Source organism: Enhydra lutris, unplaced genomic scaffold (assembly GCF_002288905.1).
Source record: "Enhydra lutris kenyoni isolate GAN:26980312 unplaced genomic scaffold, ASM228890v2 scaffoldscaffold1, whole genome shotgun sequence".
NCBI classification, from domain to species: Eukaryota; Metazoa; Chordata; class Mammalia; order Carnivora; family Mustelidae; genus Enhydra; species Enhydra lutris.
The window spans coordinates 29,401,898-29,417,780 of record NW_019154085.1 but is presented as its reverse complement, the minus strand read 5'-3'; the positions used below and the strand labels follow the sequence as shown (position 1 = coordinate 29,417,780).

Here is a 15,883-nt window from a genome sequence, read left to right as displayed (position 1 = left end):
CAGCATTTGGATTATGTAGGAAAATAGCCTTACTTCTTGGAGATGCATATTGAAACACTTATAAGGGAAATATGATGTCTATAATTGACTTTTAAAAGAAGCAGATTTCACAAAATAGCAATAACTGTTAAGTCTAGATGATGAGTATATGAGTATTTACTGTGCACCCTATCTTTTCTTGTATTTTGGAAATTTTTAAATGAAAACTAAGAGAATAAAGTGATCAAATTTGAGCTTCAGAAAGCTCACTCCCTAGCTTATTGGGTGTGAAGAGTAAAAGCAAAAGATTTGTTAGATGATTACAGTACTATTCGCGATGAAAGAGCACAGTGGTTTAGATAAAGTAGAGAATAAGGAGGAAAGAAAAAATAGACAGATGGGAGATCCATTTTGCAGGTAGAAACCATAAGATGTTGATAGGCTTGAGGTGGGAGAGGTTAAAAGAAAAGAGAGTCAAGGCTAATAACGAAAGCGAATCTGTGTCATGTGTTGAGTATGCGCCAGTGCATTCATTGTTGTAAGTGAGCCAGATGAGTTTAACTCGTGGAATCCTCACAACCACCTTGTGAGGTAGGAATTATTAGCACATCAATTTTACAGATTAGGAATTTGGGCGCAGAGAGGTTAAGCAACTTGCCCAAAGTTATACTCCTAGTAGGTGGCATTGCTAGAGCTGGAATCCAGGCACACACGCAAAACCATCCCCGCTAAGGATGATACCGGTACCAACAAGTGAGATGCGTAACAGTACCTATTCTGCTCACTTTTAAGCTCATCCTAGGGCTTACACCAGCCAACTCACATTTATTTCCTGGCCCCCACCCAGCTGCAGCCCTTTTCTCCAACCTTGGGATTGGGTGATAGAGGTGGTAGTCCTTGGGGAGAAGTATATGTCAAAAGGAGGTGGGGCCAAGTGGGAATTCTAGCGAAGCGCCTACTATTTGGTGGAGAACAGCTGCGGGTAGGCACCTCGGTAAGCCAGAGCTCTTACGCCACGTATGACGCAAATAAGCGTAAGACCCGGGGGTGGAGATGCCGTCACCACCAGCCCAGGGTTGGCCGAGCTGCCGCGAGAGGGGCGTATAGACCCCGCCTCGTAGGTGGGTGGGGAGTGGCAAGTCCCGCCTCGGCCCCTGTGGCTGGCTCCGGCCCGCGTCGCTGCGGTGGTGGCAGGGGAGCTAGCGCGCGGAGCCCGGAAAGATGCGGCGCCCGCGGCGGCCTGGGGGTCCCGGGGGATCCGGGGGTCTCCGGGTGCTCCTCTGCCTCCTGCTGCTGAGCAGCCGCCCGGGAGGCTGCAGCGCCATTAGTGCCCACGGTCAGGAGGAAATGAGGGGGGTGGGGTGGGGGGGTGGAGTGTGGTGCTGGGAGCAAAACTCGGTGGGGGGGGGGGAGGGGTGTCATGAAGGTAGCAAGTTCAGGTAGAATATGTGTCTGGAGTAGGGTAGGGGCTAGCACTGGAAGGTGAGGAAGATGAGGGCGTCTGAGAGGAAAGGGGCGTAGGCCTGGAGGTGGGGCTGGGAATACGGGGGCGGGACCTAAGAGAAGCAGGCTCAGGGCAAGATTGCGGGTTTGGGAGGAAGAATGGGGGTGCATATGGACAGAAGGGCTTAGAGACTGGCTACAGGGCCACGGGAGAAGTCGCGCTGATGTGCCAAAGAAGTGGTGACGCGCTGAGGGAATGGGGGTGGGAGGGAGGGGTAGGAAGAGAGAGCCCTGATGTCCCGAGCAGGAGGAATTGGGGACACGAGCATGGGGGGTCCCAGTTCCCAGGAGAGGATCAGGCTGAAGGAGGGGCCAGGGTTTCTCTTTAAGCTTTGAAAGGCAGATTACTGCTATCAGATCGCCAGTAAGAGGAGAAAGGCCCGGGGAGGCGGCAAAAGAGGGTGAAGAGAGAAGGGTCTTTACCTCTCCCCCTCCCCACAGCCAGGCCTGTGCTGACTCACATCTGAGCCGACAGAGAGAGTCAGCGCTGACTCATGGGCCGGGGGAGGGTGGGGTGGTGGGGCGCGTGGGGGAAGGGGCACAGCCTCATCATCTGACGCCCTCCTTTCCCACCTGGGTTGGAGGCCAATGCAAGGTACTTCCTGTGGCGCTGTGGGATGGTAGGGTGGTAAATGAAGTCTGGAACGGCGGAGGGGTCAGGTCTTGTGGAGACTCCTGACCCTAGCAACCTTCCCTCCCCCATAACTGCTTCCAGGCTAGGTAGCCCTCGGCGGTGCCAGATTCAGAGTTCAGCACTGCGGACAGCGCTAGTGGCTCTGGGGGCCGCTGACTGTAGGGACAGTGTGGGGAGCCTTGCTTTAGAGACACCTCAGCCATACCCCTTTCCCACATGGAAGGAAGGTGTGTTAGGGTTTCCATCTTTTTGGGCCCTAGCTCATCATAGTTAAAATGCTTTTGGAGATTTTGGGAGGAAAGTCCCGTTTTCCTCAGAATTTGGCCCCAAATTCCCCCCTATAGTAATTCTATGAGAGTAGGAGTATTTGATCCTCGACTACTCCCTACACCTGCAAGCCTTCTCCCCATCACTCAGTTAAGCAAACTGAGGCTTTCAAGGAAAGGATCCAGACTCTCAGATCCTGTGCTTCCTTCTCTTAAGAATTCTAGGCTTCTTCCCTACTCCCCCTCTCCCCCAGCTGAAAGCCTTTCTTAGGATGAAAGAATGGACCCCATCTGTTTCCCCCTTCCCCAGCATGTCCATCCTCTGACCATTCTGTGTGTGGGGGTGTCTGAGCCTCTGCTCCCTTTTCCCTCTACAGGCTGTCTGTTTGACCGCAGACTCTGTTCTCACCTTGAAGTCTGTATTCAGGGTGAGTGAGGCCTGGGCATAAGATTTACCAGACAGGGGACACAGTAAGAAAGAAGTGTGTGGGAGGCCTGGAAGGGGGATGGAGTACCAGTCTTGGGGAAAATAGGGAATGTCCTGAAGGAGCAGAGTTCTCTGAAGCCAAGAGAGGAGATGGAGAGAGTGATGCCCATTTGCAACCTGGACTTTGGAAAACCTCTTGTCCAAGCCTCCTGCTGACACCACTTTTGTGCTCTTAGATGGCTTGTTTGGACAGTGCCAGGTGGGAGTGGGGCAGGCCCGGCCCCTTTTGCAAGTCACCTCCCCAGTTCTTCAGCGCTTACAAAGTGTGCTCCGACAGCTCATGTCCCAAGGTGAGGTCTAGCTGCACTGAAGGAAAGACACGGGGGCTTTGTTAGATAAGGGTGGGGAAGTGAGGGGCCACCTGACTCAAGAATTTCTCTTTATGAAACATTCTTATCACACCTACTTCTAGAACCTTACCTTCCCAGACCTTGCTGGAGAAGGGGGAAAGACAGGAGTGGGGGTAGAGCCAGAGAGAGGGGCTGTTCACAATTGGACTCTTTGGAGGAGTCTAGAGGGGGCCTCCACAGAAGGAGCCACTGGAAGAGGCCAGCATCCATCTCCTTAGAACTAACCCACTCTATGGAACTGTCTGAGTGCTCCAGAACCGTGAATTCTGGAGTCTTCAGCCAGGAGAACCCCCCCACTCATCAAATTCACTCATTCAACAACTATTTATTGAGTATTTACTACATGGCCATCTTAGTTTTAGGTGCTTGGGATGTATCAGGGAATAAAACAGACAAAGATCTCTGTCTACTGGGGCATTTTGGGGCATAAGGGGAATACAATATATAAATTAGAAAATATATAGTATGTTATAAAGCGATAAGTGTCATGGAAAAAAAATATTATAGCATGATAAAGGGGCAGACATGGTGGGGTAGAAAGCTTCAGTATCAAATTTAGTGGTCAAGGTAAACCTTATTGAGACTATGAAATTTGAACAAAGACATCAAAAGTGGAAGTGTTTTCCAGAAGTTTATCTGGGGGCAATGTTACAACCTGATCAAAGAGCTAGAACAAAAACCTGTACTAAAGCAGGAGTACGAGTTTGAGGAATACCATGGAGAACATCTCTATGGTCTGGCTGTAGAGGAGTGATAGAGAGGAAAAATGGAAGATGCAGTCAGATGGGTGTTGGGGGAAGGGATGCAGATCATCGCAGGGACTTATAACAGAATGTATGGATGGATGTTGTCTTTACTCTGAGTAAAAGAAGAACCTATGACAAGATTTTGAGCATAGAGGTGCATAATCATGCTTGCTCCTGTCGATGATATAAAGAAGTGAGTCAAGGGTAGAAGCGGGGAGATTGTTAAAAGCTACCACAATAACTCATGTAAGAGATGAACATGGTATGGGTCAGGTGGTTGCAGGGAGGTAGAAAGGAATGACAGAATTCTGCATATATTTTAAAAGTAGTAAGTGTAACTTCATGAAATACTGGACAGTGCTGTGAAAGAAAGGGAAGTGCCAAGGATGACACCAGGTTTTATTGCCTGAATAACTGGGTTAATGAAGATGTCATTAGCTATGCAAAAGGACCAACCTGGGGAAGGGGGTGTTCAGTTTTGAATATACTAAATTTAAGATGTTCATTCAAATAGAGTGGGAAGTTGAAAGTATGAAATTCTATTTTGAAAGAGAGATGGAGGATTCTGGAGTAGAGATAGGAATTTGGAATTCTTTGGCATATTAATGGCAGTTAAACCCATGAGGTAGATGAGATAACCAAATGTTTTAGTGTATACAAAGAAGAAGTCTAAAGAATTATAAGAGACTGAGAAGGGGGAGCCACAGAGGTAGGAGGAAAAACAAGAATGTTTGGTGTCCTAGAAGCCAAGTGGAAGTGTGTTGCAGAGGAAGGGGTGATCAACAGTGTCAAATAATGATGGTGAGTGAAGTAAGATGAGATTGGCGAATTGGCCACTGGCTTTAGATAAGCAGAAGTCACTGGTGATCTGGATGAAAATCGTTTTGGTAGAATAGGTGGGAATAAAATCCTGAATAGAGTAGGTGAAGAGGGAAGGAGAGGAAAAGAACTGGATACAGCCAGTAGAGGTAACTTCAAGGAGTCTTGCTGCAAAGAAAAGGAAAGAAATGGTGTGATCACTGGAGAGGAATGTGGGGTCGTGCAGTAACTTTTTAAGATGAAAAGAATTCCATCATGTTTGTATGCTAAAGGGAATAATTCAGTAGAGAACAGAGGAAAATGATCATGTAGGAAATAGGGAGAAATTGCAGAGATGTTCTTTAGCAGGTAGTAAGGGGTGAAATCCAGTGCTCAGGTGGAGGAATTGGCCTTGGATAGGATGAGTTCTCTAATGTCCAGAGGCGACAAGGCAGGTATGGCTGCTAGTCAATCTTAGGATATGAGTTAGGAGCGGTACAGACTGTTAACTTAGAAGCAGGAAAGAAGGAATGGAGGTGGAGAGTGGGAGATTATGTCTTAAGAATAGGTAACTAATCTTTCCTGAGAGTGGTTTCATGAAAGGAAGGAGTTATAAGATGACTGATGGTGGTGGAGGTGGTGAATGTTTAAAATGTGTATAGTGCTTTAGGACTTTGTAAGCACTTTCATTTCTCTGATCATACTTGATCTTCACAATAGCCCCACGAAGTATGTAATTATTCCCACTTTACAAAGAAAAGTAAGGTTCAAGATCAACAAAAAGAAGTAATGATGATGATGATGATGGTGATGGTGATGGTGATGATGATGATGATGATGATAACAGCTCTTTAAAGTTCACTATGTGACAGGTACTATTCTTACCATGTTACATTGGGTCGATTGTCACAATCTTAGGAGGTATAAACCCCCATTTTACAGATGAGAGAATTGAGGTTCAGACAGGTTTAGCAATTTGCCCAAAGTTGCACAATGAGTAAACCGCAGAAGATTCAAACATAGTCTCACTGGCGGCAGTCTGACTCCAAAATCTGTACCTGAGTGTGGGAAGGGGACAGCTCAGATCACCCACCAGGTCTCTGGACCACCTCCACTGCCCCCCTGCTCTGCCAAACTCAATGCACTACAGGGTAGGGAGTGCGGTTTTGGTTTCCACTGGTCCCTGTTACTGGGCTTTCAGACTCTCCTGAGCCAACCTCACCTATCCTGTCTCCTGACAGGATTGTCCTGGCACGATGACCTGACCCAGTATGTGATCTCCCAGGAGATGGAACGCATACCCAGGCTTCATCCCCCAGAGCCCCGTCCAAGGGACAGGTAGGCATCCTTTTTCAACAGCTCTCATGTGGCAAGGCTGGTGGGTCTGTGGTCTTGTCCTGACCGACAGAAGGAAGAGGGAGGGAAGTGGGCACCAAGGTCAGGAGCCACAGGCATGGGTTTAAAGATGTTCAAGAGTGGTCATCTGACATGTTCACGTGCTCAGTATGAGCTGAGCTCACCCCCAGGGATCCAGCAAAATGGTGGGGGAAAAAAGTTTTGGAAAACTTGGACATTTTCATAATCTAAAAGAAACATCAAAGGAGTCAGTATGGGACAAATGAGAATTTTGTCATACGGAAAATGTTTAATGTTCCATTTCATTACTGTGTGGAAGTGTATGTGGAGAGACCATCGTCTTTCTGCAGTTGGGGCCTCTGAAGGCATTGTGCAGACTCTACAAGCAGAGGAAAGTCAACGAGGGCCATGGGGCTCCGATGACGATAGCAGGATGAAAAAGGCAGAGTACAGTAGGAGGGCAGAGTAGGGGAGAACGGTACCGAATGTTTGAACTGAGTGTGTGAATGCACGCTTAGAGAGCCAGGTGTGGGGACACGAATACAGGAGGAATGGGGCAAACTGCAGCCTCAGTTTATCTATAGAGGCACGTGGCTGCCTTTCCCTGCACCCATTCTTTCTTCCATTCCTCATCTCACACAACCCTAACCTCCCCTGCTGTGTTTCAGGGACCTGCGCATGCTTTCCGGGGAGGCAATGACCTGTGCCCAGGCTTGGCCCTCTGGCCTTTCCCCATGCTACTCTCTCTTCCCCTGAGGCTAGCTCATTTTGTAAGAGGTCACGATTACTCTAAAGTTTACTCTAAACCGCTGAGCCTGTCTGGTCCCACCCTCTCTGCCTCCTGTAGGCTCTGTATGCCCTTGCTCCACACAACCAACACACACACATACACTTTGCTTTCTTCCCCAGATCTGGCTTGGTGCCCAGGAGACCTGGTCCTGCTGGGGAGCTGCTCTTGCAGGGCATCCCTACTGGCTCTACCCCTGCAGCCCAGCACCGACTTCCTCAACCTCCAGGGGGTGGGGGTGGAACTGGGGTGGGCTCTCCACTCTCCCCTCTGCAGGCTGAGCTGCTGCCCCCTCTTTTGGAGCACCTGCTACTGCCCCCGCAGGCCCCGCACCCTGCTCTGAGTTATGAACCCGCCCTGCTGCAGCCCTACCTGTTCCATCAGGTGAGCCTTAAACACTGGCCCCACCCCAATACCTGTCCCCAAGCCCTGATATGTGCTTTTACCTGGATCTCTGATTCCCCCACAGTTTGGCTCCCGCGATGGCTCCCGGGGCTCAGAGGGCTCGCCAGGGATGGTCAGTGTCGGCCCCCTGCCCAAGGCCGAACCATCTACCCTCTTCAGCAGAACTGCTTCCAAGGACCTCTTTGGGGCTCACTCTGACCACTCCTATGGGGACCCTCCAGGGCCTTCGCCTGGTCAACTCTTCCAGGACTCAGGGCTTCTCTACCTGGCCCAGGAGTTGCCAGTGCCCAGCAGGGCCAGGGCACCAAGGCTGCCAGAGCAAGGGGGCAGCAGCCGGGCAAAGGACTCCTCAGAGGGCTACGAGGAGGAAGGGCTAGAAGGTCGCAGGGAGAAACCTTCTTCTCCAGCAGAGCAGCCAGGTAACAGACTTCTTGGCATCCATTCCCTTCCTTGGGGGCTGCATTTGGGGGCTTCTTCCCAACGACCCACACATTTGTTAATTTGTCCTTAAAGTCATTATATATGTAACTAATATCCCTACTGACAACCTGATCTATGCCGGGCAGTAGGTAGGCAGTGGGGATACTGTGGGGCATGGAGATGGCATAACTCTTCTTCAGCTGGAGAGTCAAGATGTTCATGGTGGGCCTGAAGTTTGGTCTTGGCCCTAAGAAGGCCTTTCCCCACAAGTATGGATGAGGGCTGGAAGGTGGAGGGCATCAGTCTCCTAGGGTTTGAGAAGAAACTCTTAAGTGTGCTAGTACCCTCCCCCCACCAAATGCCTCCTACGAGTTCATCTTGCCACCGCCACCTCTCTGCCACCATCTCGCCATAAGCTCTGTGTCTGGCTCCCAGCAGACGTGACTCTCCAGAGACTGGCAGCTGTGCTGGCGGGCTATGGGGTGGAGCTGCGTCAGCTGACCCCTGAGCAGCTCTCCACCCTCTCAACCCTGTTGCAGCTGCTGCCCAAGGGCGCAGGACGAAACCTGGGTGAGTGTCCAGGCACAGAGACTTGCAACCACCAGCTCCATGATGGCCTCTTGCCCCATGTCTCAAGACCACATGGAGCAGCCTAGAGGGCAAGGTCAGGGGCAGAGAAAAGAGTTCCTTTGAGACATGAGCACAGGGTCATTGCCTGCCAAGGGCAGGAAGCAAGGGACTGGGGTGGTGAGCTGAGTTAGAGTGGGAAAGAACTGGAGGATGGGACTAATGGAAGAAGAAGCCAACAGGGGGTATGAACAGCGACCAGGAGGCACCAGGGAAGGTGAGTGGTTGATAACAGCCTCAAAGGAAGTGGCCAATGCCAAGTGAAGCCAGTAATCGATGGGGAGGGGGAGGACTGAACAACGAATAGTTTTGACAAGTGTGGCCAATAACTCCGGAAAGAGCTGAGAAAACAATCATAAGGTAGAAGCAAACAGGCATGAGACCATGCTTAGGATGAGATCAAAGACTGGACTGGGTCACTGACTGAGGGCAAAGAGGCCACAGCAAGTGCAACAGGCTCAGGGCCGCTGGCTCTTTCTCCTACCTGTGTTGTGCGGACCTTCACCTTGGCCCTTTGCCCAGAGTCTTGTTTTTCCTGTCTCTACAGGAGGGGTTGTGAATGTTGGAGCCGACATCAAGAAAGTGAGTTTGGGCACCTCCCTGACCCTCAGTGCCCCTAGCAGCAACCCCCCTTGTCAGAATCTAAACCTCAGCCTTGGGACCCAGATCTGTATCTTCCAACCCTCCTCATTGGCCCAGAGACCACATGTCCTTCCCTTAAGCTCTCATCTCAAGCTGATGGCAGAGCTGGGTCTAGAAGCTGGAATTCTCAATTCGTTGCTTTTTTTCACTACAGTCATTTCAGATCCTGCTCTGAGGATCCTTAGGTCAAGAGGGGAGTTGCACGCAGGCTCCTGACCCTCCCTGTAGCCCGAAGAGCTCTATCTTTTCCACATGTGTGACTTCTGAGATTTTTGTGGCTAAACAGAAGTCTAAAAATCATTGCCTGCCTTCATCTCTCCTAACACCACCTCCCCTCACTCCAGAGGGTCTCCCTACTCCAGCTCCATCCTGTGGATCATTACTGACCATGTTGCACACATTTAATCCTTTATGCATTCATTCATTCATCAATCCAGCTGACTCACTTTTCTGGGTAACCTCTATGTGCCCAGTGCTGCCTTGGGCCCTGGGAATTAGAAAGAAACAAGTCCCAAGGTCCTCTTTAGGGAGCTCAGACTCCCATCCCCCCACCCCCTATACTATCCAGAGACTACATCTCTATCCTCTCTTCTAAACAGACAACAGAGGAGCAGGTGCAGGGTGAAAACACAGTGGAGCCTCCACCCCCCACACCCTCCCTGCCCGAATACCACACTGCCAGCCCCACTTCCAATAAAGCCCAGCAGGTGCTGAGCTCTGGATCCTCCGAGTCCCCCGAAGCTGCTACCCAACTTGCCACACCTGTCCTGCTGGAGAAGAAAAGTCCCCTGAGCCAGAGCCAGTCCCCAACAGCGAGGCAGCCGTCAGCTCAGCCATCAGCAGAGGAGTATGGCTACATTGTCACTGACCAGAAGTAAGGGTTTCAGCCTGGGGAAGCCTTCCAGTCGCCCCCTCCCATCCCCCGAGGAGGGGATGTTATATGGGCAGGCCTGCCTGGCAAGAAGCAGAGAGCAGAAATCCAGATGTGAAGTGGACAGGGGGTGGGCTTCTCTGCACCCCTGGAGGTAGCTTGTTTCAAGAAAGTGGCCAAGAGGATCCCTACTTGCCTTCCTCTCCCTTCTCCCCACCTTCAGGCCCCTGAGTCTGGCTGCAGGAGTGAAGCTGCTGGAGATCCTTGCTGAACATGTGCACGTGTCCTCGGGCAGCTTCATCAATATCAGGTGGGCCTGGTATCTAGCTGGGGCAGAAAGGATCTAGAAGGTGCCTTGAGGGGAGAGGTGGCTGGAGGGGCTTGGGGAAGGAAGGGAAGACAAAGTCTAGGGTAAGTGGCCACGGTGGGGTCCCAGCTGCATTGAAGGTGCCCCCCACAACACACACACCTTGTGTGTGCGGCAGCAGGACGAGCACCTGGCAGCCATGGGGCCTGAGGGGGCCCATGGTCACACACACACACACACACACACACACACACACACACACGATGCTGGCCTCATCCAGCATTCCTCTCCAATATTCCTGTAAGGCATCTCTGTTCGGCCTCAGCTTCATCCTCTCATGGGGAGAGGGCCAGAGCTGGGCTCTCTGTTACAGTCTGGGGTCTGTGATGGGTGAGGCAGTAATGTAGCTCCTGTTTGGCAGTGTGGTGGGACCGGCCCTCACCTTCCGCATCCGACACAATGAACAGAACCTGTCTTTGGCCGATGTGACCCATCAAGCTGGTAAATATTGCCCGGTCCCAGCCCCAGCGTTAGTAGGACATACCCAGGCCTGTGGCTGATGCCCCCCTTGAAATATTCCCAACACACACGGGCCCTATGGAGACCACCTGGAGCTGGAGAGAGTCTGACCCACATCTTCCCTGCAGGGCTGGTGAAGTCGGAACTGGAAGCACAGACAGGGCTCCAGATCTTGCAGACAGGAGTGGGACAGGTATGAGCTAACTGAAGAATCAGCTGAAACCCCAGAGGGCTGCCATTGCCCACAAGAGATGGGGGCAAACTTGGCAGGAAAACCAGAGCTGAAACCTCTTGTACTTGGTGGGCCCACCAGCTTTACCAAAGCAGCCCTCCCCTTGCAGTTCTTTTTCTGGCCAGCAGATGGCTCCAGTAGCTGCTGCTCCTCTGCCCTTCCGCTTCCTCCTCCCTCTCCTTGCCCTTCCTCCTCCTCCCCCTCCTCCTCAAGGGCACGACCCTTCCATAGGAAGACCTCCAGCATGGAAACACCGTCTGAGGTGTCCATAGCCTTCTGGAACAAAGTTTCTAAATTCCAAGGGAAAACCCAATGCAGTAAGGACATTAAACTCAATATGTATTTCTATTCTGCAACACTGTTGCCTCACATTCTACTATGCCATTCCTTAGGACTCTCCAAACTTCTCTACATTCATTTTTTAAATGCAAAAACTCCTGGTGGGGGTCATCCACTAAGTTTCAGGCAGTGCTGTGTGGTTCAGTTGTCCGATGGGGCTTGAGAAGGGGGGTCTTGGGTCTAAATGAGCCCTTCTGCCTGAGCCACCATGCCTTTGCCCTACCAGCTTTGCCCTTTCAGATACCCTAGCAGGGATTGAGGCCCCGGGGTGGGGGGCAGGGGTTGAGGAACAGCTCCTAAATACCCCCTACCACTGCCCTCCTTGATTCTAGCCTTGCTCCCACAGAGGGAGGAGGCGGCTGCCGTCCTTCCCCGACCAGCCCGCAGCACATCTCCCATGCGCTCGGTGCTGCTCACTCTGGTGGCCCTAGCGGGCGTGGCCGGGCTGCTGGTGGCTCTGGCAGTGGCCTTGTGTGTGCGGCAGCATGCGCGGCAGCGGGACAAGGAGCGCCTGGCAGCCCTGGGGCCCGAGGGGGCCCATGGTGACACCACCTTCGAGTACCAGGTGTGTGGCCCAAAAACTTGTGGATGAGAGTGAGTAGAAGGGGCTTGGGAGTCTGGTTCTCACACAGGGTGAGGGTGGGGTGTTTGATGGAGGTTGAGCACACATCCCTGGGAATAGCCTGCTGGGGCTACAGAAACCCAAGCTGGGGTGTTGTGGGGACATCTTGAATGGGTGGGAATTGGGAGCAGATGCTTCCTAAGGTTCTTCCTGGGGCCATGCTTCGGGATCCCATTCTCATCTCTGAGCTTGTCAGAGGCACCCCACAAACAGAACAGCCTGGAAAAGAATGAGGGTCCTGGCAGCAGAGCCTCCCCCTCTCTCTCTGAGGAGATGCGTTTCATACAGAATCAGTCAGGGAGGAGTTTGGACTGGAACCCAGGACGCTGCTGAAAGGGTTTTGGGGGCCCTGGGGCCCTGCCTGATCTTTCTTCTGCAGGACTTGTGCCGCCAGCACATGGCCACAAAGTCCCTGTTCAGCCGGGCAGAGGGTCCCCCGGAGCCTTCTCGGGTGAGCAGCGTGTCCTCCCAGTTTAGTGACGCGGCCCAGGCCAGCCCCAGCTCCCACAGCAGCACACCGTCCTGGTGCGAGGAGCCCGCCCAGGCCAACATGGACATCTCCACGGGACACATGATTCTGGTCAGGATGGGCCCGGGGCCCAGGGCGGGTGAAGGGCTGGGATGCTGGAAGAGGCTGGCCTGGGGGTGTGGGCCAAGGCAGGCTGTGGTATCCCTGCAGGCGTACATGGAGGACCACCTGCGGAACCGGGACCGCCTGGCCAAGGAGTGGCAGGCCCTGTGCGCCTACCAGGCGGAGCCCAACACCTGTGCTGCGGCCCAGGGGGAGGGCAACATCAAAAAGAACCGCCACCCTGACTTTCTGCCCTGTGAGTGAGTCCTGCTGGTCAGCCTGGCCCAGCCCTCTCTCTGTGGGGAGCTCTGGAGGGCTTGGGGGAAGGGCCAGGCTCCTGGCTCCGGCCAAGTGGCAGGGGTACCAGGACCCCAGTAACTGGAGGGGCACCTGAGGTGGGATGTGGGGTCTGTGCAGATGATCACGCGCGCATCAAGCTGAAGGTGGAGAGCAGCCCTTCTCGGAGTGATTACATCAATGCCAGCCCCATTGTAAGTGGCCCTAGCTCCAGCCCCCTCCTCTGCCCCATTTTTATCCTGCCTGGAAACTCCATTTCCTCATGGTCACTGTCCATACCACCTGATGCCCTGGACTCATGGGGCCTGATATCCCGGCATGGAAATGGGGATTTTTCAAGCTCTCCCAGATCCTGACCCGCTCCCTTTGACCGAGCCTCTCCATAGCAGCATTTCCCATTCTGGCTCATGACACGTCTCCCCTGTCCCAGATTGAGCACGACCCTCGGATGCCAGCCTACATAGCCACCCAGGGCCCGCTGTCCCACACCATCGCAGACTTCTGGCAGGTGAGTTCTTGGAAGGAGGGCTTCTCCGGGGACCAGTGGTCCCTGTGGGGAGCTGGAGAGGTTAGAGTGGAATCTCTGTCCCTAGATGGTGTGGGAAAGTGGCTGCACCGCCATTGTCATGCTGACCCCACTGGTGGAGGATGGTGTCAAGCAGTGTGACCGCTACTGGCCAGATGAGGGGTCCTCGCTCTACCACGTATATGAGGTCAGCAAGACCCCATGGCAAGGGGACGAGGGAATGGGAGAGTGGATGGTGAACCATTCATACATGTATGAATTGTATATGCATATATGCACGTGCACACACACGTACATGTACTATATGTTTACATGTGTGTGCCCAGCCAGGGCCAGGAAGCATCTGTAGGGACCTATCATGAAAGGTACAGAAATAAAACTATAAAACAACCAAAACCGAGGTAAGAAGCTGGGAGCCAAGAGTGTATGAGATGGGACCAACATTAAGACCTACGTTAATAGAGCCTCACTTAGCGCTGAGTTTCCAAAGCCAGGAAAGAAATAACCACCAGTCACAAATAGAATAGAAACAAACTTTTTCATTAGGAGAGAAGATAGGTATTGGGGGAGGGGGTACTGGGGAGATGCAGAGCCGAGGAAAGAGGAACAGATTCTTGCTACATGGAAGGTGACCCCCTGTAAGGCAGGAGACACTAAGAGACAACAAGCTTCTCCTCACCAAGGGAGCACCGAATAGTAGTTTTTCATCATCCGATAATCATCCAGCAGTCTTTTCTTTAAAAGCTTTTTTTTTTTAATTGGTGTTGCTCATGGTTAAAGAAAAAAAATGAATAAAAATACAGAATCTCATCCAGGTTGATGGTGTGTGTAGCACAGGCATGTGCTAGACTCTGTGAGGAAGAGGAAAGAGGAACTCTGGCCTCAAGACGCCCTCAGTGGCTGTGTCCAGGTGGAAAAGCCACCCGTTGTCCTGAGCAGCCAATAAGTGACACAGACAACTGGGGATCTTGGGGAGAACTGGGGCAGTAGCAGCGGGCGGTTGGGTAAGCTTCCAGGAGGATGGAGAGTTTGAGCCGGCCTGGGAGGCTGGGAGGATCTGGAGAGGCACTGCCGTCCTCAGACCCGGCCCACTCCTTGGCAGGTGAACCTGGTGTCCGAGCACATCTGGTGTGAGGACTTCCTGGTGCGCAGCTTCTACCTAAAGAACGTGCAGACCCAGGAGACGCGCACGCTCACGCAGTTCCACTTCCTCAGCTGGCCGGCAGAGGGCACTCCGGCGTCCACCCGGCCGCTGCTGGACTTCCGCAGGTGAGGGAGGGAGCGCGGGGAGAGAGCGGCACGCGAGCGGGGGGCCCGGGAGCTGGGCGTCCCCACCGCGCCCCCCACCCCAAGACCACTCTTCCTGGGGGCCCCGGTCTTGTGAGGCGGGCCCTCCAGGCTGACCTGGAGCCTCCGCCTCTGACCTCCAGTCGCCCACTTCCAGACCCCGCAAGCCCGGACGGATGCTCTGGCTGGCTGCGCGCATCCCTCCACCCCTGCGCTCCCGCTCCCGCGCTGCTCTCGCTCCGCTGTTCTGCCTGCTGAGTCCCCCCTCGCCCCTTTTCTCTCCCTGCCTCCCCGTATCTGGCTCCTCCATTACCCCCACCCCCAAGAAGGGCTCACCTGAGTTCAAGCTCCCTTCTTCTCGCCTGCTCTCCCTCTCTTGGGTCCCGGCTCCCGTCTCTCCTGTTCGTCGCCTCCAGTGCCGCTCTTGCGATCTCCAGCATATTCTGTGTGTCTGCTCTCCCTTCATCTCTCACTCCCTCCTGCCCATCTGTCCTTTATCCCTCGCTGTTTCTTTGCCTCTGTTATTTCTCCCCCGACCTTCTTTCCTTCCCTTCCCTCTCTCTCCCCTTCCCCTGCCTCGCCCCCATCTCTTTGTCTCTCCCACTGTCTCTGAGTCTGTTTTCTATCCATTTCTCCTGTCCTGCATCTCTCCGCTGTTATGTCCCCTCTCCCTGCCTTCTCCACCTCCCTGCCCTCTCTCTGTCTCTCCCTCCCTCTGTCTGTCTCCCCACTCTGTCCTTCTGTCCTTCCCCTCTCCTCTGTCTCTCTCTCCCTCTCACGGCTGCCAGTGTCATTTTTGTGATCTGCAGCTAGTGTTCTCTCTCCAGTTGCATAGTCACAAAAGTGATCATTGGAAGGCGTGGCCGCTGCATGGACAGGACAATCTAATCAGGACTTGTGGGCCCTGGGGCCCCCTGAAGGCTGCTGGGAGAGCTGGTGGGTGGGGGAACTCTGAGGAGACAAACACTATCCAAGACAGTTGGGAGGCTCTCAGGATTACTGGGGACTCAGTAGAGCAGGTGGTGGCTGGGACAGGAAGCTAACTAGGGGCCTTTCCCTATTCTGACAACAAAACACCCACCAGGCCAGTCCTCCGGCATTCCCAGTCTTCCCCCTGGCCCACACTGCAGCCTCCTCCTGCCTCTTGCCAGGCTGGCCTGAGGTCTCCAGGTGCTAGACAGAGAGCAGAGGAGCAGAGCTGGGGGAAGAAGCTGGGGATAGTTTTTTTTCTTTCTTTTCTTTTCTTCTTTTCTTTTCTTTCCTTTCCTTTCCTTTCCTTTCCTTTCCTTTCCTTTCCTTTCCTTTCCTTTCC

General features: G+C 53.1%; 1 protein-coding gene across 2 annotated transcripts in view; it reads left to right on the top strand.

Moving 5' to 3' along the window:
* Positions 1-1,070: 1,070 nt before the first annotated feature.
* The window catches only part of LOC111143810 (protein tyrosine phosphatase, receptor type N), a 17,912-nt gene continuing 3,099 nt past the window's right edge, over positions 1,071-15,883 (top strand). The window contains exons 1-19 of one of the 2 annotated variants that reach the window (XM_022497714.1): positions 1,071-1,315; positions 2,760-2,810; positions 3,046-3,159; positions 6,005-6,101; positions 7,029-7,290; positions 7,376-7,730; positions 8,170-8,301; positions 8,906-8,940; positions 9,600-9,874; positions 10,095-10,181; positions 10,600-10,679; positions 10,826-10,890; positions 11,615-11,833; positions 12,270-12,470; positions 12,570-12,717; positions 12,879-12,952; positions 13,189-13,266; positions 13,352-13,471; positions 14,387-14,553. In XM_022497714.1, the coding sequence (XP_022353422.1) occupies positions 1,201-1,315; positions 2,760-2,810; positions 3,046-3,159; positions 6,005-6,101; positions 7,029-7,290; positions 7,376-7,730; positions 8,170-8,301; positions 8,906-8,940; positions 9,600-9,874; positions 10,095-10,181; positions 10,600-10,679; positions 10,826-10,890; positions 11,615-11,833; positions 12,270-12,470; positions 12,570-12,717; positions 12,879-12,952; positions 13,189-13,266; positions 13,352-13,471; positions 14,387-14,553 (2,675 nt within the window). In that variant the 5' untranslated portion in view covers positions 1,071-1,200. The remainder of the gene's footprint in view (positions 1,316-2,759; positions 2,811-3,045; positions 3,160-6,004; positions 6,102-7,028; positions 7,291-7,375; positions 7,731-8,169; positions 8,302-8,905; positions 8,941-9,599; positions 9,875-10,094; positions 10,182-10,599; positions 10,680-10,825; positions 10,891-11,614; positions 11,834-12,269; positions 12,471-12,569; positions 12,718-12,878; positions 12,953-13,188; positions 13,267-13,351; positions 13,472-14,386; positions 14,554-15,883) is intronic. The other variant, XM_022497723.1, reaches the window with a different exon arrangement.